This window comes from Betta splendens, chromosome 11 (genome assembly GCF_900634795.4).
Source record: "Betta splendens chromosome 11, fBetSpl5.4, whole genome shotgun sequence".
NCBI lineage: Eukaryota > Metazoa > Chordata > Actinopteri > Anabantiformes > Osphronemidae > Betta > Betta splendens.
Window position 1 is genome coordinate 12,834,743 of NC_040891.2, and position 26,883 is coordinate 12,861,625.

Consider the following 26,883-nt stretch of genomic DNA (forward strand, 5'->3'; position numbering starts at 1 on the left):
AACAAAAAAAAGTATATTTCTGCAAGGCTCTTGAACATTAGACCAAAATGTTGTGTAGAAAAAAGCCCCAGGTCTTTGATGTGGAGGCTGGAATCAATAGCAGAGTTTTAGCTCTAATGTCTGCAGATAGCCACATCATTTTCTGCCATGGGCTCCACTCTCACTGTGGATCTACTGTATCTCCATCTGCCACCCAGCTAAACAGCAGGCAATCAACTAGAACATAGTCTGCGCCACATTCACTCTGCTCCCGTTTCATTACAAGGCCTGTACGTGCAGTGACGTCATCTACGATGATTAAAACGAAGCGGCCCACCCATCACAACGCTGAGCGCTAATAGCGGGCGCTACGACGTGCACACGAGGCTTCGCACACGTCATGCATTCGTAACTCGTCTAATTCAGTTTTTGTTTGTCTTGACCTTGGAAAGACCAAAGGCAGAGAGAAAAACCGAGATCAAAGACTGACGGCAAGGCCTCCGTCAGATCACAGAGCTGAGTGAGGCATCACACACACACACACACACACACACACACACACACACACACACACACACACACACACACACACACACACACACACACACACACACACACACACACACACACACACTATAATCTCCAGTCAGGAACTAGGGCAGGACATAATAGGCAGCAAAAAGCTGAGGCAGACAAACCTCATGTCACTTTACTAGTAGTCGAGTCGCTACTTTGTGTTTCGTTTTAAAGCTTCCTATAAAACACGAAAAGACGCAAAATTAATAAGATCTTTTGTCCCAAAACCACCGCGAGACAAAAGTGATGGCTACATTTACGACGACAGCCGCTAAACACGGAGAATGAAGTGGAAATTAAAAATAGATCTTACCTGCACACTAAAAAGGTTATTATTGCAATTACCTCCCCTAATATCTTTCAGGAACTTCTGCAAAACGATCAGTGCGACACTAATGAGACGACAGATGAACATTTCAGCTGACATTTAAAACTGCGAGTGATTATCGACCCCGACTGTTTGACTGTACACAGCCAAACAAAAACACCCCCCGGTTCCTCAATGAGCTTCTTGTTTTCGTTATCAACTGCCTGTTGTATTTACAGAACACCTACAACTAGCAAATAAACTCACCAACAGATAGCCAATAACCATTAACCGCCGGGAACAGTTGTCAATTAAACGACCTTTGACCCCTGTTACTACACGTTAAGGCCACTCTTTCCGGAAAAAAGCCTGGTAGTTTTCCCAGCAGCTGGACCGAGCTCTGAAATGTTATTACAGCTCCAGATCGACCTGAAGGATACTGGCTGCCTCATAACGGCGTATTGATCCAACGCGCACACACACACGCACACACACACTCGCTGTCCAGACACACTCAGAGGCACACATTGACAAATAAAGCTAAAAGTCCAATTATCAAGCAAATGAAACCTTTTCTATTCAAGGTCAAGGCTGAGTGGAGGATCGAACGCTCCTTTCTATCAAATAGGATTTTCAAGCACGTTGTTCTAGCTCGAACACACACACACACGCACACACACACACACACACACACACACACACACACACACACACACACACACACACACACGGTATGGGTTAAAACGGCTTCATGGCCGGATAGTTCCAGGGTTAACCGTGTCCGTGCCGCGAGTGATCGAGGGGAAACTAAACCGTGTTCACACTCGGCTGCGTAATCTTCAATGGCGCTCGGAGCGAGCCGGCTCGGCCTCACGTTCTCTCTTTGGAGATAAAAGCACATAAACAGTGTCTATTGACGCCCTCCCCCCCAATTCAGCTCCCAAGACACACCCCCCCCCCTCCCTCGCATGCACTCAGACTCTCTGCTATATTAAACCCGCCTATTAATAAAAGGCAGTAGATGAGTCTCAATCCATTTTCTCCTATCGCATGTTTCTAGGTCACAGCAATCACATACATAAAACTAATGTTCTGAGCGGTGTCACTTACGATGAGTCTCCACTTCTCTGCCAGATCACCTCTTCACACTTCATCCCTCTCCGCTTCCCACTCGCTCATTTCCCCTCCTCCTTCCTCTGCATTATCACTCACACGCTCATTTAGTCCCTCATCTTCACTTGTGTCCTGTCTGTCTGTGTTAATGTATGGGTGGGGAACGTGTCTTAAGAGGCTGCTGGCGAAACAGATGGAAGGAGAACTTAATCGCGGGCCGACACGCAACTCTGAACCTCACACGGGTCCAACAGGAAGTGGACTCGAGACTCGAGCGTGTGGAGATGCAGACAAAACGGGGCTTTGGGCCCATTTATCCATGTTCTACAGAACAAGGTGTGGAAAGCAGGCCAGTGTGTGTGTGTGTGTGTGTGTGTGTGTGTGTGTGTGTGTGTGTGTGTGTGTGTGTGTGTGTGTGTGTGTGTGTGTGTGTGTGGACTGCATGCTTGTCAGCTGTTGGCTCGTCTTTGTTTGAGCACATCTAATTCCCAGCCGCGTGGCTTCGGCTCATTATTCATCAGGCGTAGTGCTCCAAACCTCTCCGGAGGGCTCAGCATGCTGGGAGATTAAACAACGCAAATGAAGCACACGCACGCACGAAATTAAAACTGTGTACACACGCAAAAAACTCCAAAAACACACATAAATCACCACATTAGAGGATCTCTGCCGCACACGCTTGCATGCCGACAGGAAGAGATATGTCGAACTACTTCCATTCTGTCACTGTCAAACTAAAAGTCCATTGAGAGCTTTGCGAGCAGAGTTTGAAAAACACTGTTGACGACCTTGTACGACATCACGCACAACGACAATCTGAAGAGCGGGAGCTGGACCTCGGCCTTGCTCCGGAGCTTCTCTGGTTTCATCCATCTCATCCTCCTGATTTCAATCTCTCCCCAATAAACTGAGCCCCACACACACACACACACACACACACACACACACACACACACACACACCACCTAATGGAGTGTGTCAAGAGTTAGTTAAGCACGCACTCAGAATTAAGAATTGATGCTGTGGTGCTACTTAATGACTCAAACGTCATCCAAAATGCATGTGCACACGTGTAGACTCTTGCATTGCCGGACGCCAACCTGGAGAACAACGCATTTATTAGCAGATCCCCTTTTATTAACGGCCCCGACCACTTACACTGGAAGTAAAGCTCCTCGTCTCCTTCTTGCGACGCTTTGCTGTAGCCGCATTGTCTGCAAAGAGAAACAAAGGCGGGCGTGAGGCAGACGCACACACACACGCACACACACACACACACACACACACACACACACACACACACACACACACACACACACACACACACACACACACACACACACACACACACACACACACACACACACACACAAGCGTCAGATAGTGTTTATCTTGTAGCATAATAGATATTGGAATGTGCAATAACTGTGAGATGGGAGACAGAGAAGAGTATTGATAGTGGAGTGGAGAAGCGTTGATGCGATAGCGCAAATGAACACCAGGAAGATCTGAGGACGAATAAGAGGAAACGCTCACAGGAACCAGCGACCGGCTGACGGGTTCTACGCAGGTGACTGGGTTCTACGCGTGGACGTTCTCTGAATGTTCTGAGCGCCTCTAACGCTGGATCAGAGTGCGTTTATGTCACCGAGTGAAACATAATATCTGCTCTGGGAGCTGGGTGTTAATGTAAATGTCACGGCACATACTGAGCCTGACGGAGCCACATCGGTGTGTGCGTTGGTTGTACTGTACAACTCTGTGCATCCATTTACGCCGTCGTGTACGCGTTTTGCGCGAGAGGTGGCGCGGTCGAGGGTGAGGGCTGACACGTTCCTTAGCCTGTGTAGCAGCAGGGACCGAGACAAGGTCAGGACCCTGTCTGTCAAAACACACCAGCGGACACATGCAGCACGGCTCCTCGGGGCAGCAGATACCAGACAGGGGAGAGGAGACAGGAATTAATAGATAAGGGAGCACAGCGGAGAGGGAATAAGGAAGGAGGGAGGGAGCGGGCGGGAGGTGGAGATGGAGAGTATCACTGCACCAAGAGAAGCAAGATGCAAGAGGTTCAAAGGGGGAGGAGAGCTAAGCAGGGACGGCGAGGGGGGGAGAAAGGAAGTGACAAGAAAATAAGAGGTTAGAGTAAGAGGATAATTAGGCAGAAGGGTGTGCATGGAGGGAGAGATAAGTGGTAAAGAGGCAGAGCGTGGCCCATGGAGGAGGTGGTTAGGAGGAGGAAAAGGAGGAAGGAGGCAGAGAACGGATGGAGCAGATGAAAGCAGGGCAGCGATGGAGGAGCGAGGCCGGGACGCGGAGCAGGAGACTGTAGGTCAGCGGACAAGCAGTAGGCCTGCATCAAAGAGAGGGAACGGGGACGAGCGAGAGAAACGGCCTGATGGGAAAGTCGCACGACTCCATTCATTGTTTTGAGAAGTTCCAGATGTGACAGAAGTGAAATTGCGGATGCAAAGTAATTCTGTGTGGCTGAATTCAACAGTAAGAGTCTCCATCACATTTTCACTTCACATCTTTGTAGAGCACAGGGCTGAGGATATAAACGGAATCGGGCCAAATGGCTTGACGGAAAAAAAAGAGAAAGAGGAAAAATAGATTTTTGGTTTATTATCGTTCCCTTGGTGTGAGAAGAACTGGAGACGGAAAAGGAAGCAGAGAGCGAGTGAAGCGATGGCATGACAACTGGGGGAAATAGAGGAAGCAGAAATAAAAGGGGGGGGGCGATAGTGCAGGAGGGGAGGGCAGGCATGCCAGTGTACCTGGGCATCAGCTGTGTGAAGGGAGGAAGAGGAGAGAGGAGAGGAGGAGGAGGAGGAAGAGTGGAGAAGGAGGTCGAGAGCAGCACCACGTTAGCAGGAGTTACATTGGAGGAGCTCGAGCAGACGCTGCTGGGAAGAAAACAAGGGGGGGGGGGGGGGGTGCGGGGAGGGAGGGGAGGGAGGGAGGGCCAATGTCAATCCTGGCTCTTTTCATTACTTGAGAAGATGGTGAGTCAACATAACCGTGGAAGGACGGATGGCGTCCCCTCGAATCGAATGAACCTCATCTTTGGAATATGATAAAAATGTGAATAACGAGGGATCATCAGCGCATATAGGCTCCGTTTGGAACAATGCAGCCTGCGTCGCTCAACCGCCTCCCATTTAACGCTTTCCACCAGAATTCTGGAGCACTTTTTAAATTTCACACTTCAGGAGAACCAGATGGTGGGAAAAAGCAGGCGAATGCCAAACAGCGGCGCCGCCGGCCAAGTCCCGCCGCCGTCACTTCAGCCGCGTGGAGGTTGATTCTGCCAGAGTTTCCTCGTTTTGTCTTTGTTATTTACAGCAACTGGCGTTGATGGATCGTTTCAACTGTTATGAATGAATGTGAATCGTAAAATGAAGAAATAACCGTTACCGGCATCTGCACTGCACGGCTTTGATCCAGAAACAAATATATTCTGTTTAGTTTTGCGTGTTTCTCTAATGTTTGTATAAATCAGCATGTTTTCGTTGGCTTTAAACTATTTTAATGGTGTAAAATTCAAATGTTTGCTCATGTTTAACCAAAATATAACTTACTCGCGTGCGCTTCCAGTTGGACTTCAAAGAGGAACGGTACCATGTAAATTGAACCTAATCCATATCAGCTCTTTTCTCTCCACACAAGAATCCCCCTCCAAAATAAAGCGCAGTTATGGAAATGACATGAATAATAGGTGAGCGAGCCGGAGCAGAATCCTCCAGCAGCTGACAGGTGAAGTGCAGCAGAGAGGAATTAGGCCAGGAGACTATACTGGATACTGATGCGGGGCAGAAACAGCCCTGCAGGTTTTATTCATCCCAACTTTTAAGCAGTGTGACTCAGAATGGTGTCAGACTTGCGGCTCCGCTGAGTGATTGCTGAACGAGACAGATGCCCGGTCCCGGCTTGAACCTATTCCACATCTTACTGTATGCGAGACCTGAAAATGGCCGACTGCAGCCGGACCGCGGTAAAAATATCCCCCTCTGCAGGTGTGCAGCGCTTCGTGACCAGAATGAGGCTGCTCCAAACAAAGCAAAGTGTCAACTTCCAGGAGAAAAACGCCACTGAATCAAACAGATTAAAGAACGGGTCTGAATATGTTCTGAATGCACTGCGGTACTGATCCGTACAAAACGCGCAGAAAAAGACACGCCGGCGCCTGAGACCTACCTATCATTTCATTTCCTCGCTTCCTAATCCACCTTTTTGCCACAGTGTCACCCAGAGTCAGTGGCCCCGTGAAATGACCCTGGGCTTTAATTCTCGCCGGCCGGGGGACGCACGCACGGCGGCCGCTGAAGGGGAAAGAATCCCACTGCACGGAGCAGTGAAGCCTGGGCTTCCTGCAGGATGTCTGGGCAATGCCCTGGAACTCTGGCTCCATCAGACCCGGTCAGGCACCGATGGATTGTCAGTGTGTGTGTGTGTGTGTGTGTGTGTGTGTGTGTGTGTGTGGGTGTGTGTGTGCATGCATGTGGACTGCATGCTCGTGTGTGTTACGAGAGGAAAATACAAAGCACTAACAAAGCGAGACATTTGAAGATGACGCGGGCGACTTCACACTGGACGCGAGACGTGACGTCGGGTTTTAAAACGCGGCAGCCATGTTGGTGACGAGCCCTGCAGCCGCCGCCACATACAGTAACTGCTGATTGAGGCATCAAGCCAGTCCGTCTTTGTCTTTATGCAAAGCATGAAGAGCACGTTAATGGTGGAGCAGCGATGAACAATGGAGACCATTTGGAATGAATGTGGTGATGGAAAGAAAGAGGAGATAAGCAACATTATGCTATTAGACGGAGCAGCCATGTTTAAACACCCGTGTGACTGACTGACTGACTGTGTGTGATTCTCTCGATGAACGGGTCTCGTTTCTACATGTGGCTCCGTCATCGCCGGCTGTGTGTCTCTGCATCACAGGAGCAGCGTAGAGGCCGACGCTGTGTCTGCAGCCTGGACGGAGACCAGCTGAACGGCAGCCGAGGCCGACGACAGAAGACGGGCGGCGGCGCCTGGCGTGCGCTCGCTCGCTCGCCCGCCCGCTCTCTCTCTCCCTGCGTGGGAGTGGGCGCTGCGTGTGCGAACGAGCACGCTTGCGTGTGGGCATGTGCGAGGCGCGCTGGCAGGACGCGGGGCTGGACGCGAGTCAGCGGGCGAAGCTGGAGCGCTAGAAATACGGCCGGGCTGAATGAAAGATGCTGAAACGCAACAAGCGCGACAGCAAAACATGCACAAACGTGGAAGGAAATCTGGGACCAGGACAAAATACTCACCGTTATTTTGAAGTAAATAATAAGTCCATTAATTCGCACTCAGACCACACTTACTGTGAAGTGGTTACTCAGAGCTAAAAGCAACTGGACCCATTTCTGCCCATTACCACAGGCTAACTGCTCTGTTTGCTTCAGCTCCAGTTTGTATCTGACTACATGTTAAATACACAAAATAAAGCTCTGACGCCACCAAACACTCTCCACTCAAAGATTCACTTCACAGCTGAACGAAAAGTGAAAAGCAACATGTCTGAATACTCAGTAACTACGTCTGCTGGGAAACTCACGTTACGTGCAGCTGAGTCCGTCTAAACTAGCTGGAAACCCCTGTTCAAGTAGTAATACGTCGTGAAGTATGTGACATCACATACGTCAGAGTTGAGAGGATTTGAATAGTAATTCTTTTCTGTGTGTTTAAGTCTGCGTGGCTTTACCTCCTCCAGATGAGAAGCCCGACTCCCATCGAGAGCAGCATGATGAGAGCAGCCACGGACACGACCACGATGATCACCACCGGATTCTGCTCACTGGACGCGAGAGCCACTGGAAAGGACAAAACCCAGGACCATCAGCAACAACAAACAACGTCTTCCTGTGAAGCGTGAGCCTGAACCTCAACACAGTCGATAGGGAAGAGGAGTCATCTCCCACAAACAGCTTGTAAAGTTTCCCCATCTGTCGTGGAAACGGCCTCACACACTAACAGGCATCAGCACCACACATGAACACAAGCACTTTAAATGTCTGTTCAGAATTCTACACAAGATTTTTCCTGTCAATGGAGGCTCATGTGTTGTTGCCATGTGGGAGTCAGGTCAATATTTATTTCATGCTCCATTCAGCCTGAGGAAATATTAATATGAATATAAATATTAAAAACTAAATATGCAAAAGGGTAATTACAGTGAAAACGGGACCTTTTGACCTAAAGTGGAGCTAAGTGTGTGTAATGAAAGTGAATAAACGCTGGTAGAGTTGGTTTTTGCCCAGCTTTGGATGATGGTGTATGTGCAGGGCAGTTCTCAGGTGAGTTCAACTGTGTGAAGCAGCTCAGAACTCTGAGACGATGAATATTTAACATTAAAAGCCCTTTTCCGGACCAATAAAAGCTTCAAAAGAAACACACTAGCAGAGAAACGTGCACAAAGGAGAATCATTTCACAGCTTCCTGGTGAAATCTAGGATCTTCACACATCATTTTTCTGCCTTTCCATACTTCACTTCAGCAGAGAGCCTCATGTGAACTGGCCCGGCGCCCACACGCACCCCCTACTCACACTCGCCGAGGGTCTGCAGCTCCAGGGGGGCGCTGTACGCCCCGTAGTCGATGGGAGGAGAGGAGGCGGAGGACGAGGAGGACGAGGAGGAGGTGGAAACGGAGGAGGAGGAGGAGGAGGCCGAGGACGAGAGCGAGGAGGAGGACAGGGAGGAGGAGGGCGCCGGCGTGCTGAAAGGCCGGATGAGGAAGACGTATGTGGTGCCGGGCTTCAGGTTGTTGACACTGATCCGCGTGGCGGCGGTTTTCACAGTGGAATAACTCTGATCCTTTTGTTCCTGCGCAGACAGAAGACAGAGAGCGGGAGTGAGACGAGTAGGTGGAATCCGCTTGTAAGGGGCCTCATGCAGGTTGCAGCGCTGGCGGACGTGCGAGGAGAGAGAGACAGGCGGAGGGGCGCGAGAGCTGCTTCCTGCAGCGGCGCTCAGGAAACGGATACGCGCTCAGGATGCGTCACGCCTCACACGTGTGGGCGCAACAAGGCCAGAAAGCAGGTGACAGTAACCTAATTACCCGTTTGTTGTCAGGGATTTTTTCCTTCTGTCATTTCAGCTCCCTTTCCACTGAACATGGCATCTTTACATGAGGTTACTGTAAAAGAGGTTAGAACCACTTGAACGACGTCCAGAGCCATTGAACGGATGCAATAGATTTACTATAGATCCAGAAACCCTGCGTGTGGAGCGTTCAGGGACACCACGCACTGTAGGTCATTACAGATTCAGAAGTAGTTTACACAAACTCTTTTTCTGCAGGTTGGAGCATTTTGCCACTTAAAACACAGCTTGCATGAAGAGGAGGAGTAAGTACGAGAAGATTAACTGGGACGGAGAGGCAGCTATTGTATAATGAGCGACTCCTGTGGAGCGAGCTATTAAGTTAGAGACGGAGAAGCACTCGAGAGGATGGAGGAGGAAGGAGAGGTGCTTTCAGACAAGATTGGTGGGAAGACAACAGCAAAGGTCAGAGTCAAACTCAACCTGTGAATACCTGTCTTAAGTTCTATGCGTTTGCACAGTCACTTTGTAGAGTTAACAGTTTCTTTTCTTTGCCCACCTTTTTTCTCAAACTGAAACTGGAGCTTTATTAAATATGGCGACGCATCGACGAGGAGGAGGTGTGGAAATGGGTGAGACTGTGACACAGGCAAACACAAAGGGCCGGCGCTGCCAGAAAACGCAGGGTCGTAAGCAAAGCAGCTGTGCTGGAGAGCATGACAGATTTAGTGTGAGGGCTACGAGGGCTGATGGGGCGGCCGCGATCTGACTAAGTGCCATGCTAAATGAGCACGACGAGAGAAAATAAAACCAAAAGGAATCGACTCCATAATGAAACAGGTCATGATTCTTAAATAATAGCAGTTCAGGACAAAAACAGAGTCTGAATTCATTGATTGAGTTTATGGAGGACGTGTACTGGATAAGATCCGAGGCCCCTGATGTCCCCTGGGCTCAAACTAAGGCCTCCATAGTATGAGCAACATGACATCATCTGAACTTCACTGTAAAACTGCAGAATGACACATTTTGGAATTTTCACATCCATCTACAGTATCAAATCTCAAAGGTTTTCATGTTGGTACAGTATATAGCATTAGTGCTACTCGTAATGCTCCTGGAACGTATCTATTTAATTAAAAGCACAGTTCAAATGTACCAGTGAATATGATAATAGATGAAAAGCAGCAGCGATGCAGACAGCAGCAACAGCTTTTACCTTTTCGTAGTACTTGACCTCATATTGAGTGCGGCTGCTGTTCGGGTAGGACGGCTCCCTCCACACCAAGGTTACACTCTTGTGCTCGATCTTCTCCGCTCGCAGCTCACTGATCAGAGATGGAGCTGGAGAGACGAAAGCAGAGCAGAGGAGAGATGAGGTTTGGGATTCCGGTCTCATTTATTATAAATGCAGCAGCTCCAGGAACTTTTTTCCAAGGACATTAGAAGCTGTGTGAGAGCTGCTGCATTTGCAGCGAATGTTAGGAACCAGGCTGTAAATATGCTCCATATATTATTAGCTAGAGTATGGGGACGGAGAGATGCAGAAATACAGGAAGTGGTTATTAGCAGCGAAGCATCAAAGAGACAGATACAAGGACAATAGGTAAGAGAGAAGTAATGATTTAATTATTGAAAGTGAGACATGTCAGAGAAGACAACTTCATTGCACTCAAGAGTTCCCATAAATGGATAAACAGTTCCTTTGTCTGTGGATGTGGTATCGAACAGAGTCTGGGTCGGTGCACTGAGGCTGACAATGGATCAATACAGATATGGATTGACTGACAAGTTCGTATCGACAGAGGACTAACGGATGGAGACGCTCCTAATCTGAACTCACTGCTTCCTCACGGAGTCTCTCAATCAAATCCCGGCTCAGAACTTTTTCTGACTCAATCCAGAGACGCCGCGGTGAAATTTATTCTGACAGATGCTTCATTTTTTTTTTTGTGAAAAACAGGAGGTGGATCGTGGTGGAGAGCTGGTGAATTCTTATGCGGTGCACGACGCTAAGCGAACGGTTTCATTACGGACGAAAGGCCGGTTCTTTGTTTCTCTGTCATCCAATGACGGGCAGCACGTCGTGCGATGATCAGCTGGCTCCGCCCACTCCCGCTAAAGCGCTAATTGTGCTAAATGAAGTGGCTAATGGGGTGTCACTCAAAACGGAGGGGATGCAGTTACTGTCTCTGGTTTCTGGTTCAGTCATGTACTGTAGCAGATGCTAACTATTGCTAGAACTAAAACGTTGATGTCCTGCGTACGTAGCGGTACGTGGCCGTCTGTTGCCGTACGTAGCGGTACGTAGCCGTCTGTTGCCGTACGTAACCGTGAAGCTGGGCACTCATGCATTCTCCATGTTTTCTGTGGTATTGGGTTCTGGTGTGTCATTTGTTTTCTTCCTCTCCTCCGTCATTCTCCCTTCAGTCACCCCATCAGCGGAGTGTTCCCCCTCCCCGCTCTCCCCACTTCCTTCTCATCGCTTTCGTGACCTTTAGCCAAGAATTCATCTCTTTCCTCGATGAAAACGCCCACGCTGATGAATATGTTCTGCCTGTCACTCACACACAAGCAAACTATGAGAACACACACACACACACACACACACACACACACACACACACACACACACACACACACACACACACACACACACACACACACACACACAGCATCTGTGCAGCTCCTTCCCTCCAACAGCAGGATAATAGTCATTTTAGGCAGCAGATCAAAGGCGCACTCATTCTCTATCTGTCTCTCATCGCCCATCTTGGGCTATATTTGCCGCCTTAGAAGGCGCCGGCACTTATGTGTTATTTGTTGGTACGAAAGACTGTGAGTCTTTCGTACCAAAAGGACAGACGAGGCTGTTTTTGCGTGTTTGTGCTGACTCGGTCGTTGCAGCTTACGTCGGCCTCATCAGGCTGAGGACCGCGTGTTTCTTGGCCCATTCTCACCTTAAACTGTTGTTTGTACAATAGAGGAGAATATACTGTAAGGAGGCGATCGCTGCAGCTTCAAACGTTTGCAACCAACTCACTTACAAATGTGCTTGAAAAAGGGCCGACTGCACCGGCCACCAGGTCTGCGAGACATATTATTACCACACACGTTCTGCCCTGTTGGTCACGAGGGTAAACCTAATTAAGCCCAGTTAGTAATTCTCCGACCTAAACCCCAGGACCCCCCGTGTTTATTATTGTAATATGATGATGAAGGTTCAGCAGGTTCTGGTGAGGTAGGATCTATAAACCTGCATCTATGCTCCTGTGGGCAAACTAATTATACTCATTTAATAGGATGATGTCAGTGGAAGCAACAGTGGGAAAATACTAATTCAGACTGTGTTGGGAAAATGTTAGTCATAGTTAGTTCCTGAATGCAACACAAGGTAGGTGAAGTGCAATGAACAGTATGCAGGACTGTTAATAACCAGGTAAACCTCAATAAATCAGCCGCTCAGAGCAAACAGGCTGCAGCACCGCTCATTGGAAGTTGAAGAAACGCACACAAAGTGGAGGTGAGAGGGGCAGGTGGTAAAAGGACCACGCGAGAAAGAGACAAGCCGGGCAGAAAGGTGACAGTTAAGTGTGAAGGAAGTCTGAGCCGAACACAAAGAGGAAGTCAGCCGCACACGCTGACGCCGGAGCGCGTGCTCCCCATCCACAACTGCAGGCTATTGTTTGCTATTCTCGCCCTCCTCGGCCTGAATTATGCATTAGACCGGTGCCTGCTTCCAAACTCCAGATCACACCGCAGATCAATCTGACGCACGGAACAACAGGTGCACGCCGTTTCCCCGCCAACGCACACGGCGCCGGCCCCGAGGCACGAATACGCAACCGATACAGTGGCTGCGGCTGCTGGTGGTGCAGCAGCGTCTCGCTGAGCTAATTAAACCTGAGGCGATTACTACAAAACAAACAGGGAGAGGCTGGACTCATTACACACGTCCACCATCATCGCGTACCCACGATAGAACCTCCCGTTTATTTAACTCTGACTCTGTTGGTACTCGTGCTGCTGATGCTGTGATGCCACGGTTTCATACGCTCACATTCAGCCTCTTGTGTAAACGTATACATTGGGGGCGTGTGGCAGAAAATGGAGGGTAGTGGGTTTGGCTCTATATTTCAGAGGAAGCAATCAATGCTGTCAACTTTCTGAAATGGCTTTTACACTCACTCACGCGCACACACACACACACGCACACACAGAAATGCAGACAATTGCGCAATCATCACAAGTAATATAGTAGAGGCGATGGCCTTGTGTGCAATAAGTCTCTCCATCTCTGCTGCCGAAGTGCACAGCAGATGTTTTCAAAGCCTCATCACGGAGCAGAAATCCCACGGCGGACGCGCTGATAGGCAGTCGTCAGAAACACATACAGCGCCTGATAGGATCCACTGTGAAAGCCCGGCCGCACACGGACCAATCTCTGATACAGGTAATTGTCTATAGAGCTGAGAAAAGGCTCTGATGAGGCAGAAGAGTGAGGCGCTGATGGCGTCTGGCACCAAATGGCAGCTGTGATTCCACCTCCATAGGCTGAGCGTCCGCTCTGGCCGGGCCTCCGTCAGCTGCAGCCAGTTGAGAAGTTTGCTCCGTCCTATAGATTCTGACCCCAGCTCCGCTCAGGAGCCATGAATAGACTCTGGCACAAAATGGCAGCCACCGCTGTGGGCGCTCGCAGCCGAGGTGCGACTGGCACGTCTGTTCCATTATCAGAGGAGACAGGCGGAGGGGCTGCTCTCCCCGGTGGCCACGGCACCAGTCGGCCTCAACATTTCGCAGTCGTCCCGACTTTTTTTTCCTCTCTTCTCACTTCTGCGGGTCTCCTCTCCTCGCCGCGTCCCTAAATCTTCCCGGCGCCGCTCTGTCTCCATATCAGCTCTCGGGAGAATTCGTTATTCCCCACAGGCCTGTTTGTGCCTCCGCTGAGATGACATCCATCTTGTCAGGAGGGGGTTTTGTTGTTCCCACTTCTCACCGACTCTGCCACGTGCGCAGCTTTACTCACCGGCGCGTGTCTGCGCATATTAAAGGGCGCGGACGAATGAGGAGACGGGAAGATGGAGCGTCTGGCTCCGAGCCGGAGGCGGCGGCGGTCAGGCTGCTTGGCGTGCGGAGGGTTAACAGGAAGCGGGAGCGGCGGTCCCCCTCGGACGCGGCGCCGCGGCCGCTACCGGGGGTTAAACGCAGGGTGCGGTGATTTATGTGACTGACAGCAGCGGAGCGGGAACGTGGGTTCCTGCGGCGCGGCGCGGCGTTCCCTGGAGCTTTTTCACCTACTGCTGCAAGATTTCTCTGTCAAAGTCCCAGCGGAGTGTGCATGAGGACGTGCACATCTGTAATGAACTTATTAAAGTCCCATATAGCACATGAAGAAGACGTCTGGCAGCCGGAGACTCTTCATACTTTACGGATTGAGTCAAGCAGCCACAGTTTGGTTATTAAAATGAGAAAAGCCGTATAAGAAGAATTAAGCTATTGAAATTTCCTTCTAAAAGAAAGAAATACTCACATGCCAACCTTGACACAGCAGTTTCTTTGGCTAATGTAATGAAAGTTAAAAATTCCAACATAATGATGTAGGTGATTAAAAAAAAAAAAATAAAAGGAGACCAGCTTTCATGAAGCTGTTTTACCACAGTTAACGTCGCCGTGCTGAAAATGAACCACTGTGACACCTGAAAATAGGTGAATCGCACATTCATAATTAGCGCATTCAGTTTCCACTTTATTTATGAAAAGAGCGAGAACTTGGAGCAAACACTTTGTTTAGAAAGTCACTTCCACCAGTTCCCTGTTTCACCTGGGTCTCAGTCTCAACCAGCCTAAATATCCATATATACAGCACACTATTATGCTCTGAATGCCCAAAGCAGGCAAAAAAACTGATATCAGGATTCAGTGTTGGTTATTATCAATCCTATGAGTGGAGGAGGAGGTGTTTAGAGGGAAAGCTCTTCATCTCAGACTCAGATATTTCGGTCCGAGTGTGGGAGGGATATTGCAGGGAAGACACCTGGACAGGGCACATTTCCATCTAAACTAGAAAATTATATGTTTCAGGGACTGGATCCAAGCAGGTGTGCGTGCATGTGTCTATATGTTGCTGGTGATGGCCTGATTAAAGGTGTCATTCACTATGTGGGCGGCAGACGGATCAGCGCTGCTACTGAGCGCGTTCAGGCCTCTGAAAACGGAGCCTGCAATCAAATGATGAAACATTTCAAAGGACGTACATCAATGCACGTCTTTGTCTGCACGACCCACGCAGAACCCGCCACCTTTAACCCACTGTAGAAATCTATGGAGTGTGGCACCGTGGGAGAGCGACCGGGCCGACGGGCCTAAAGCGCTCTTGACAGCTGCACGCGGACTGATTCTGAGCGCCGCTCCGGCCCCGTTCGCTTTCGCCCGAAGGCAGAGGCACGGTCTGATCTCAACGCGTCCGTGAAGCCAGGCAGCCTCTGTGTGGAGCCTCCAACACACACACACACACACACACACACACACACACACACACACACACACACACACACACACACACACACACACACACACACACACACACACACACACACACACACACACACGGGCTAATCCAGGCGTGCTGCGTTAGCTTGGCTACGAAGGCGTACGAGCCTCAATCTGCCGCCACAGGCTTAAAGAGCGTCGTCTGCGTGTTTCACCAGATCTGTACTATAGTCAACAGAGTTCTACATAGAGAATAAACACAACTCAGTACAATGGATGCTTTGGATTTTGTGATGACGTCATCCTTGTTGACCTAGACCTTTAAATGGCCTAAATCTAAATTCAGTTCTCATTAATAATTTTTTTAAATCTAAATATTTTCCTCAAAATATTTTGTTTTTACAAATGCAAAATATGCTCTGAGGCAGTTTCTTGAAAGTAACGTGAAAGAGAATCAAAACAGGCTTGTGTGTGTGTGTGTGTGTGTGTGTGTGTGTGTGTGTGTGTAGAGATGCAGCTGTCTTTGTGAATGATGGTGTGCTCCTCTCTGATACAACAGCAGGTGGGTGACAGACAGTTCATCACACACACACACACACACACACACACACACACACACACACACACACACACACACACACACACACACACACACACACACACACACACACACACACAGTAGGGGCGCCGCCAAGCGCACCTCCCCTCCAGCAACAAGCCCCTCAGAAACAACACAAATGTCACGCACACGCACACACAGCCCCGATGAAGTGCTCACAAGGTATTAGAGGGAGAAAATGAGAGATTTTGAAGTTTGAACTTTTCCTTCTAGTCGCTTTATGACAAGAACACGTAGTTTTCACCGCGCTGCCTCCCCTGCTGTGAGTGTTCAACAAAGACAGCTCTCAAGCCTCGGCGCAGCTCTCTGATTAGGAGGATAAAACTGTGTGTGTCATCAACCACCTCCAAGGTTTGTTTTTTGTTCCTAAGTGAACAGTGCAATTCTCCGAACAACAAGATACAGCCTGTAAATCCACACGCAGAGCACACATACAAAAGAGCCCGAGAGTGTCTCTTCATAGACTCCAATTATAAGCCAAGAGGTAGGCAATTAAAATTCCCATCACAGGGTGACAAAGCATCTTAAGTGGCCGGGCTATAGTCCTGAAAAGTAGCTTGATGACTCTATTCATTTGGTGCCTGCTGAAGCTTCACCTTCCCATCACGTCTAATTAAGGAGGCAAAAAGGATCCAAACGCCTCCATGCAGCGGGCTGGAGGTGGAGACGGAGGAGAGAGGGTGGAGAGGTGTGAAGGTGGAAAAAAAAAAGCCACTGGAAACTGCACGACAAAGAAGTTCTGCAGTTTGACAGTTGAGCTGCACTCAGTCAGTGACGGAGGGGGGAAAGACATGATACAGGAAGGTGTGATCCAAATTAATTCCAGCCTATGAATATTCAAAGAGTCACAAGTCAGAGTCCTTGGTGATGATGAGTCCAGACGAAGGAAGGGTTGGATCTGCTGCATTTATGGGTGATGTAGGAGCTGCCGGTCTCATTCTTTCTCTCAGCTTCCAGACGTCCTTTTACTGTATGTGAGCTCCCTTTACATTCACAGCTTTAGTCTCACCTTTCCTCTTTTGCTTCCGGCCTCCATTTCCATCTCCACCTCTTTTATCTCCAGGCCTTGATGTCCCTCTTTCATCTCTCCACTTCTCTCCATGTGCACCGGCTGCACAATCATGCTTTGGTTGGACATTTACATTTTTTTTTTTTTTTTGCAAATCAGATACCGCCGCATATACTTTAGCCCTAAATATTTGCAGGAACCAAATCGGCTCATTGTTTGTGCCCTGCGCCCACAGGCTACTCATCGCACACCTCACCGCATCCCCTCCTCCTCCCCCTCCTCGCTTCATGTATCCTTCTCTGTGTAACTCTGCGGGGACCAGCCATCTAAAGCTGGGCCAGTAATCCTCGCAGGATATTGAAATGCCAATCCGTCCTCCTCCCTGACCCACACCTCCACCCCATCTCCACAGCCCTTCTGCATCCCTCTCTTCTCCTCCGCCTCAGCTAAAGGGCTTTGGATGTACCACTGGGGGCCAAGACATTCAGCCCAAGTGTGTTTCAATCACACACAAATCCTCAGAAACACACAAAAATGCCCCCGTGAGCAGCCGCGTTCAAGTGTCATCCTGCCGTGCACATGCACTAATTAAACGTGACACAATGCGCAGATAAAAACAAACACACACACACACGCAATGTATATATTGGCTAATTCAGTGCTGGAGGCGGCGTCTCCTGAGCCCTGAGCTCAACTGATCCCCGTTTCTGTAGCCCATGCCCCATCTCCTCACAGAACTCCAGCCATGTTTCTTCCCCCCATTCCTCCTTCCCTTTCATCCGTCCCAACACACCGTGCAGCCCCCCATCCCCTTGGTGGCCTGGAGAGGCCTGATAAATCCTCCTCTGTCTGGGAGAAATCCACTCCTCTGTGCATGTGCAAGTATCCAGTCTGAGGAGGAATTCAATTTGGCTTTAATGGAGGGTTTAAATTCCACGAGGTCTTAAACGGTATTTCAGATGCTTTTCATCCAATAACAATGAAACTTTAAATATACGCCTACACCTATATACTATATGAAGCCCCCTGTAGGTCTGTGTGTGTCCTTTGGGTTCTTGGCCATAACAGAGCTCCTGTTCGAACCAACTCAGACTGTGCCCTTAAATCCTCAGGGTTCCTTTGTCCCCGACTTCCAGCCAACCACACCAGCCACGGCTAACAAGCTTACGATGCCCAGAGAAACAAATGCGGTCGGGCAGGAAGAGACGGGGACCGGTGGAAGAGGGCAGCAGTGATTATGTCAAGAGAAGCAGGTGGCGAGAGGAGCAGGATAGCGGATAGAACCGATTTGGATGGAGAAGCAGGGGGAGGGAGAGAAATTACCATCCAAGAATAGTGAGTTTATGAGGAGAGCAGGAAAAGATACGATGAGGGAAATGAGGACGGAAATAGAGGGTAAAAAAAGAAGAGATCGGAGAACGGAGGTAAAAAAAGCAGAGAGTAATAAAGCGATGATGAGGTGGCGAGAGAGAAAGTGTGTGTGTGCGTGTGTGTGTAGGAGTGTGTTAGCTTTATTCCAAATCCCTGCTGCAGTATTCATAAAGGTCAGTGAGTTCTGATGGTGTAAAGTCTGTGTAGGAGCGAACACATATGTGAGGACACAAGGTTGTGCTTTGCGCCGCAATGTTTTCAATTTTGTGGATGACCTGGCTGCTCAGGATGTCTGCCCACTGCAGCCTCCTCCTGCGATGAGCTGCCCCACTTCACCGCGCACGGAGCCTCTGATCGGTTTCACCCAAACGGCACCGGCATCAATCGGCCCCATTCAAAAACACACGCGGGGATTCAGTCTAGTGCAGTCTTTAGTTTAAATTCACAACCAAAACGCTGAAACTCGTGGATCTGAGCCTGCACTGCAGCTCAACATGAGACGGACTCACTGCGCTAATGTAACCTACAGTAACACAAAGAGGGACGGATCCCTTTGTGTGCGCGTGCTTCCATTTTATCGTCGGCGTGTTTGTTTTACAGTACGTAATAAATGGACTTTCTCATTTGCCTCGGCTGCAATCGCAACGAACAGCAGAGGTGACCCGGCAATAAATCAGCACACGTATGTTAGGCAGAAGCACGCACAAGAACGGTTCTCCCTCACACACACACACACACACACACACACACACACACACACACACACACACACAGGCAGCATTAAACAGCTCACACCAAATGACAGTCTAAATCCTCCCCGGCAGAAGAGAGTCCTCTGAAACCCCGGCAAACACACTCTCCTAACCCCTTGTCCAATCCCTCTGGATGACACGGTTAGTGTGACAACTCGCACCCTAATACCCCATAATAACCACAAATCAACGGCATGGCAACTGCTGACATGACAGACTGACAGAGAAGGTGAGATAAAGAGGAGAAAGGTTGGAAGGACTGCGGGGACAGGAGAAATAATCACCACAGGTTTGTCCTTTTTCCTGCTACACTGTCCCTAACCTTGGAGCAGGGCTAAATCCCTTCAGGGAGCTCAAGTTGGCGGCGCTGCAGCTTGTTAGCCGAGTTAGCGTCAGCTGTTCTCCAGGACCAGCGCTTTGAACGGATGTCAGATAAAACCGGACTTTGTAGAACGAGATAAAACGTAAAACAGTCTTAACAGGAGCTCAATTGGCCCCGTGCATCATGGGAAGTCAACGCATGGACACGACTGGACCAACGTCAACGCAAACTGTACAGCATCCGTAGATTTGAAAGCAATGACCTAAATTCAGCTTAATACAGTACGAAGCCTGAAACTATCATTAGTGGAATGTAAGCGTGATGAGGAGATAATAAGAAGTGAAAAGGATAAAGGAAGCACTGCCTTCTCACAAAACCACAGGAATTAACCCTGAAACACGTCCCTGGAGTTCCAGTTGCACGATACGCGTTCAGCATCCGAGCTCTCACGCACTCTATGGAGTCCAGATGTTCCTCTTACGCAACGCTTACAGTTGGTCAGTCTGAATCTAGGCCACGGGCAGCTCCACTTTAAATTGCGGGTGCCGCCTCCATCCCAGCACTCACGTATGACTAACAGCCCCCCATTCATTATTCACAGCCTTTCTCTAAGCTAATGTCCAATCAGTGGCAAACCAGCGCACCTGCGCCTCCATCGCTGCGTCAACAAGCATCTCCTGTGTGTGATGGTTGCATGAAAGGCAGGAGACTCACCGGGAACGCTGGTGGACACGTTGACCTGCGTGTAGAACCGCTTGCTGGGCAGCAGCTCCGACACCCCGTTCAAGGCCTCCACGGTGAAGGTGTAGTTGGTGTTGGGGAGCAGGTTGACCACGGTGACCGTGCGCTCCGTCAGGCCCGCCTGCTGCGGCACGAAGCCCACGCTGGCCCCGCACGGCTCGCACTGCCTCCGCGTGCAGCGCCGGCAGCCCACGCTGTAGGTCAGGTCCGCGCGGCCCCCGGTGTCGGCCGGCGCCGCCCACTCCAGGATCAGCGTGGACTGCTTCAGGGTGCAGACCAGGTCTCTGGGTGGGGATGGAGGCCCTGGCACCATCAAGATCAAGTATTAGTGACTGCCACTAAGATAATGTGCACAACAACATAGTGTTATTTTAAAAACGTGAGACTTTGTGCCTCGTCAATGATTGTGTCATTGCATGCTTCAGTTTGTGCATCACAGTATGATAATTCTGCTTCATCCGGGATTATTTGTGAGGAAACAATTGTTTTGATGACACCCATCTGATCCTAATAGTCACAGACAGCGTTTTGAAAATGCTTGCTCTGTGCCAGTATTCGTGGCAGCGTTATGGATCAGCAGCATGTGTGAGGAAGATTTACGGGATTGAGGGAGCGGAGGGATTAGAGGGAGGAAAGCAGCCGAACGGCTGGAACACGCGGGGAAACTGAACCCACGTTAAACGCGCGGCGTGCGCCTGGAACATCCTTCGCAGCTTGTTTGCCCACAAGGTGCTGCTTGGAAAACACCACGCATAGGTGCATAGGTGGGTTGCCATGGAGACGGCTTTTAACTCCCCTGGACCATGCATCTAATTTGATATTGTGGTTGTGATATACCAGATGTGGCCTGTGTTGCTCACTGTGTGTGTAAAATAGAACCTACAACAGAGAATTTAATGGGCTCCATAAAATGTCACGCCACAGGACCACACTTCCCCCGCGAAGCCGGCCGCCGACGGGCCCTGCCTCCGTCCTGCAGGCCTCGCACGGAGGCCGAACAGAGCTAAGGTCCATTAAAGGCCATGAATTTTATATGCATATGCGCCGCATGTGCTGTGTAATGAATAAGTGAAGGCGCAGCTCTGTGCGTGCGGTGAAACAAGCGGCGCTGCAGCTGTGTCCCACTCTGGAGCCCACGTGGACGCGGGGTTACATAAGCCCAGAGAGCGTGCACGTGCACGGGCACACGCACGCACACACACACACTCAATGTGGGCACAGCTGGGCCCTGAATCGCTCTCTGCTTTCATGCTTCCCTGCTCTTGCACTTTTCTACTTCAAGTTTCTTTTTTCTCCTCGTCTCATCTTCTCAACTTCACCTCCTCTACTCTATATCCCACCTTCTGTGGCCTCTTTCACGCTGCCTCCTTTTTAATCTCCAACCAGTCTGCGGTTTCCTGTATCAGGACTTCGTTGAGGGCAAGCTCTATTTTAAGGCTGACAATGAAAAAAGACAATCACTATTCACTGTATTGTGTTAAAATCATTTGTAGTTGCTGACTAATATTTGCAAATTAAGTAAAATCTTAAATTCTTAGATGCTGTAGGTTCAGCCTTCCACTGTTTGTAAAGATAAACTGAATGGTTGATTCAAATACTGTAGAAAAGGGTGATCAACTTCATCTCCTTTGATCAAGGATGGGAAATATTCATCCCATTACTGCATGTGCAGATATGATATTTTATGATTATGACTGTCACTACAGTTATTATGACCTGGAGGAAACCTTCTCTGCTGTGTCCATGTAGATTGCCACTCTTAGAATATCTATTAGGTTATACTTAAAACCAGAATCTAATCATTCAAAGAGACAGAGGAGAATATGTTAATGTTCACATGCTGCAGAGGCGTTAAAGCCAAAAATACAGTATGAGAAAATGACGCTGACATGCGTTAACTGTTGAGAAAATAAGGTGAAACGCTCGGGTGCGTTCTTCACTTTCTTCCTTCCACCATAAAGGCGGATTAGCCGAATCTGGGGATGATCATAATTACCGAATCAATACTGTAATTAATGTGGCCATTAGTCGGCTATAAATGTTATCGCACAGGGATCAGAGAGCTTGGCGATCAATATTGTAATTAAACCCGTCCACTGCAGCTCCTATAAAGGCAACTATGACCACGCACCTCAACATGCATATGTACACATACAGTACAGAGCCAACACACGCTCAGGCCCAGGCCATTATTCCTCCATCTCATTACCAAGTCATATCGATAGGCTGTTCTCCATGCAGAAATCAATGGCGCTACTCTGTATGATCTTTGTCTTATTGGCTTGTAGCGTGTCTTGATTGGACTACAACACTATTCAGTAGGAGAGACGGTGAGAAGAGGCCAAGAGGTGAGGAATGATGGTAGATTACGTGGACAGTGGGGACGAGATTATGGGGTTTTGTCGCCCGAGGACAGAGGGATGAGATTTCAGCTGGACAAAGTGAAGAGGAATAGGGCAATAAAGCAAGGATGGAATGGATAAAGAGGGAGGGAAATGTAAAGAGGCAGTCTGTGGGAAGCAGAGGGATGAATGGCTAAGTTAAGAGGACATCCAGAAAGCAGAAAAAAGTGTGTGTTCAGGGGTCACAGGGGGAGGAGCTGAGGGGTAAACGCAGACACGGTGGCTGGCCACAAGGAGAGATAATGGGTCTAGAGGAGGAAGAGGACAGGTAATAACAGAGAAACGCAGGGGATGTGCAAGAGGAGGCAGGTGGAGGAAGCGAAAGATGGAGGAATGTGCTTTTAGGACCAATACATCACACAAACACCACGTATGATTGTGATAAAAGGGAGAAACAGTCATTTCCCTCGTAAAACACAACACATGGTTTACATGCACTGAAATATTAAAATAAAAACACAGAGGACGCCTCCGGCGCGTTTCTGGGTGGTCGTTGCACCCTCGCAGAACTCCACACTAAGGTGAAGGAGAAGTGAAGGTTGGAGGAGATGAGACATGGAAACGAGGTGATGAGGATGAATGGCGGCTCTGGGAGCAGGGAGGTGGATGAGAGGATGGAGGGTGAAGGACGGGCTCTAAAAGGCCGGCGGCTGAGGCCGCGTCCGGTCACGGCCCGGTTCAGACTGTGCACGTGCATGGGGTCCTTCTTACGTGTGCACGGCGCTGACGGCGTGTCCAGCGGGGTCCTGAAGTGGTCCTCCTCGCACACGCACGCCACGGAGCCGTCGTCCTCGGCAACGCTGTGGGCCGGGCAGGGGAAGCACTCCTGCTGCCTGGAGGACATCTTGTAGGATCCAGGGGGACACGCTGCGAGGGCACAGAGGAGCAGGACATCAGATAAGGCGGCTCAATTTGATTTGGTAATTCCTGCTTCTTTTATCTTAACAAGGGAAATCCGACTGGAAGCCTGGTTTTAAGAGGAGATTTCTGTGCGGGGGATGAATAAATCACATTGTTACAAGACAGATGTGGAAAGCGCACGGTATTACGACAGAGAGGCCTTTTTAAACTAATTTGATGGTGTGTAATACCACTTAAGCGTTTTCCCTAATGTGCATTGAAAGATCACTTTTCTCCTGAGCAAAGAAAAAAGTTTAAATGCTATAAGTCACGTTAAGAAGGAAGATCCACATTTTAAGCATGGATGAGAATGAGCAGGAAACACTGGTGACGTCCATCTGAAACAATTCTCAGTACGTGTGACTGGTCCCATTTACCCACACAAGCCCGGTTCTTGTCCCATTTACCCACACGAGCCCGGTTCTGGTCCCGTTTACCCACACGAGCCCGGTTCTTGTCCTGTTTACCCACACGAGCCCGGTTCTGGTCCCGTTTACCCACACGAGCCCGGTTCTTGTCCTGTTTACCCACACGAGCCCGGTTCTGGTCCGTTCTGGACTCTAAGGACGTGGTCGGATACCGCGGCAGAACCAACAGACTGCGGATCAGACATTCCCCGCACTCATTTTTGCTGCGTGGGACGATTGTGACCCCACGCACGCAGATACGCAGCGCGGCGAAAGGAGCCGGCGCCGGCGTGAACGCACTCACAAACACACTTTCGTGCGGTTTCATTTTCCACTCGTGCCTCTGCAGCAGGTGATAATGGGTGTGAAAGCAGGCGGCCGGCTGCTGCGTGATGCGCTGGTCTCATCTCCAAACAGCAGCTCTGCATTAACAACTGTTGGTTTCCCGATGCATCTGCATTTCTTCTCCTCCGCTCCCGCTCTTTGCTCGTACATCACCACTGCTTTGTATTCCTCCCACCTCCACTTATAGTCTTTGCACCCGTTTCTCTTATTCCCTCGATTTAACTCTCCCCCTCTTTCAATTAAAAGCACATAAACTCCGACAGACTCCCTTTTCCATGTGTTATTAACTCCCCGGGTTTGAGTAGCTACAACGACAGGCTAATAATCAGACTGAATGAGTTTCCACCTCATTGTTTTCACACTGTACTAGAACTGTTTGGGGGAAAGTACAGATTCTGGCTAGACGGATTAAAGTAAATACAGTAAAAGGGACACAACTGGTGAACTAGTGGTTCGCAGGCCTGACCTTTGACCTTTGTCGACCCAAACCCTCTCCCTTGCTTCACACATTACTCTGTGTATCTAATGAGTTTCCTGCTCGCCACAGTGTGAACGTGAACTCAACCTACACAAGGACAGACAGGAAATAAATAATTCAATCACAAAACAGAACTAAGAAAATATTGAAATATGGAAGTTCATTTAGAGGTCGCGAAACCGGCGCTTTGTGAAGACAGACAACAGAGCGCCGCGCTCATCTCCACGCCGGCGCGCATGAATAATGCAGGGAGGAGATGACAGGGCCGGGCGCGAGAAGGCCGAGGTACAAGTCTGCCCCCCCCCAAATTCTTGAACGTGTATCAAGCACAATGATTAAGGAGCCCGTTGTGTCCTTTTACTCAGACGCTCATACACAACATGCACACAAAAGGCCCGCAATCACACATCGATTAGCGCTGCACTCAGCCTCTCCTGGCTCGGACAAGAGCGAGCGTGTGTGTGTGTGTGTGCGTGTGTGTGTGTGCGTGTGTGTGTGTGTGTGTGTGTGTGTGTGTGTGTGTGTGTGTGTGTGTGTGTGTGTGTGTGTGTGTGTGTGTGTGTGTGTGTGTGTGTGCGCGCGTCTGCCTCGCGTATCCGAGGCTGTAAGAAGCTTGTAATCGACTTTCTAATGTCTGTCATTACACAGAGAAAAGCCTCTTGCTTTCAGCTCACAGCACAGCCAAGCGTGGGGACATAACACAAACGCACGCACACCCTGTTAAGCGGCGCTAGAGTAAACTCCCTTTGTTCCTGCCGGCGCCGGCGCCGTCCCTCCTCCACCGCGTCAAGCGCCAAACGCAGCGAATCAAGGCAGCGCTTTGCATGGATCCACGGGAACAGAGACGGACTGAGCGCTCAAACGCAGGACTTATCGCCGGCTCACCTTGGAAACGTGTGTCTAATGATAGGCTGCATCCAGACAGCATGCGCCGCTCAGATAACAGGAAGGAGCTCGCAGGCCCGTGGGCCGCCGGCGCCAGAGGAGGTTGCGTCGGCCCAAATGGACGGATCTCCACAAAGGCCTCGGACTCGGACAGCGCCGGGAACGCGTGCAATAATTACAAGACGTTCCTCGGCCTCGTCGTTGCCAAGGTGCGACAGCGTAAGTGACAGGAAGGGGGGGAGAAACCCGCCAGGACAGCTGGCAAAGCAACTGATCAATTTGTCCTATGTGCCGACTGGGAGCTGCCATTAAATGGAACACACACACACACACACACACACACACACACACACACACACACACACACACACACACACACACACACACACACACAGCAATAACATCTATATGCAGCGACATGCCAAGTCCCATGGAGGAAGCCACTGATAGCGTTCGAGGCAGCGGCCACCTGCTGTGAGGGATTGTTCGAAGAGACGGAGACACCAACAGACAAACAGATGGCGTGTGAGACAGGAGGACAGACACACATACAGATACGAGGCGCGGCCCCTATAGACTCACACAGACGCACACACCACGCATCCGTGTGCAGCAGCAGCGTTTTCGCACACATACAGTGAGAAGCAGCCTGCTGGTGGCAGGATTCAATCACAAACACAAACAAGGGAACCTCTAGAAATCTGATCAGTCAAGAGGATTTTTGATTGATATGAATAGGTTTGTCAGCTAATGAATAAAACCAAAAGGTCAAAGAATCCACATTTCAATGAGCTCACAAATTACTTTAATAGACTTTTGTCTTTGTTGCAGAAATCAATTTATACTTTGCCCTTCTCTTTTATTGCCCCCCCTTCTTTCCTCTAACCTGAAACATGGCCATTAATAAATCATTGTGCACTTAATACAATAAATGTGAGTAATGAATTGTTTCTTTGCCTCCCTGACAGCAGCATTAATTAATATTAATAGCACTAAGAGAAGTTTGCTTTAGACATACACCGCTCAACCCCCATGTGTGGGTTTGTGGGCACACACACACACACACACACACACACACACACACACACACACACACACACACACACACACACACA

At 49.5% G+C, this 26,883-nt stretch overlaps 1 protein-coding gene across 3 annotated transcripts in view; it reads right to left on the bottom strand.

The window, feature by feature from the left end:
* Positions 1-26,883, bottom strand: part of LOC114866310 (ephrin type-A receptor 7) — an 89,624-nt gene that overhangs the window by 9,356 nt on the left and 53,385 nt on the right. For 2 of the 3 annotated variants that reach the window (XM_029168095.3, XM_055512770.1), the window contains exons 4-10: positions 23,465-23,620; positions 20,325-20,654; positions 10,268-10,392; positions 8,553-8,829; positions 7,710-7,818; positions 4,753-4,878; positions 3,134-3,189 (exon numbers count right to left, since the gene is read on the bottom strand). In XM_029168095.3, the coding sequence (XP_029023928.1) occupies positions 3,134-3,189; positions 4,753-4,878; positions 7,710-7,818; positions 8,553-8,829; positions 10,268-10,392; positions 20,325-20,654; positions 23,465-23,620 (1,179 nt within the window). The remainder of the gene's footprint in view (positions 1-3,133; positions 3,190-4,752; positions 4,879-7,709; positions 7,819-8,552; positions 8,830-10,267; positions 10,393-20,324; positions 20,655-23,464; positions 23,621-26,883) is intronic. The other variant, XM_029168097.3, reaches the window with a different exon arrangement.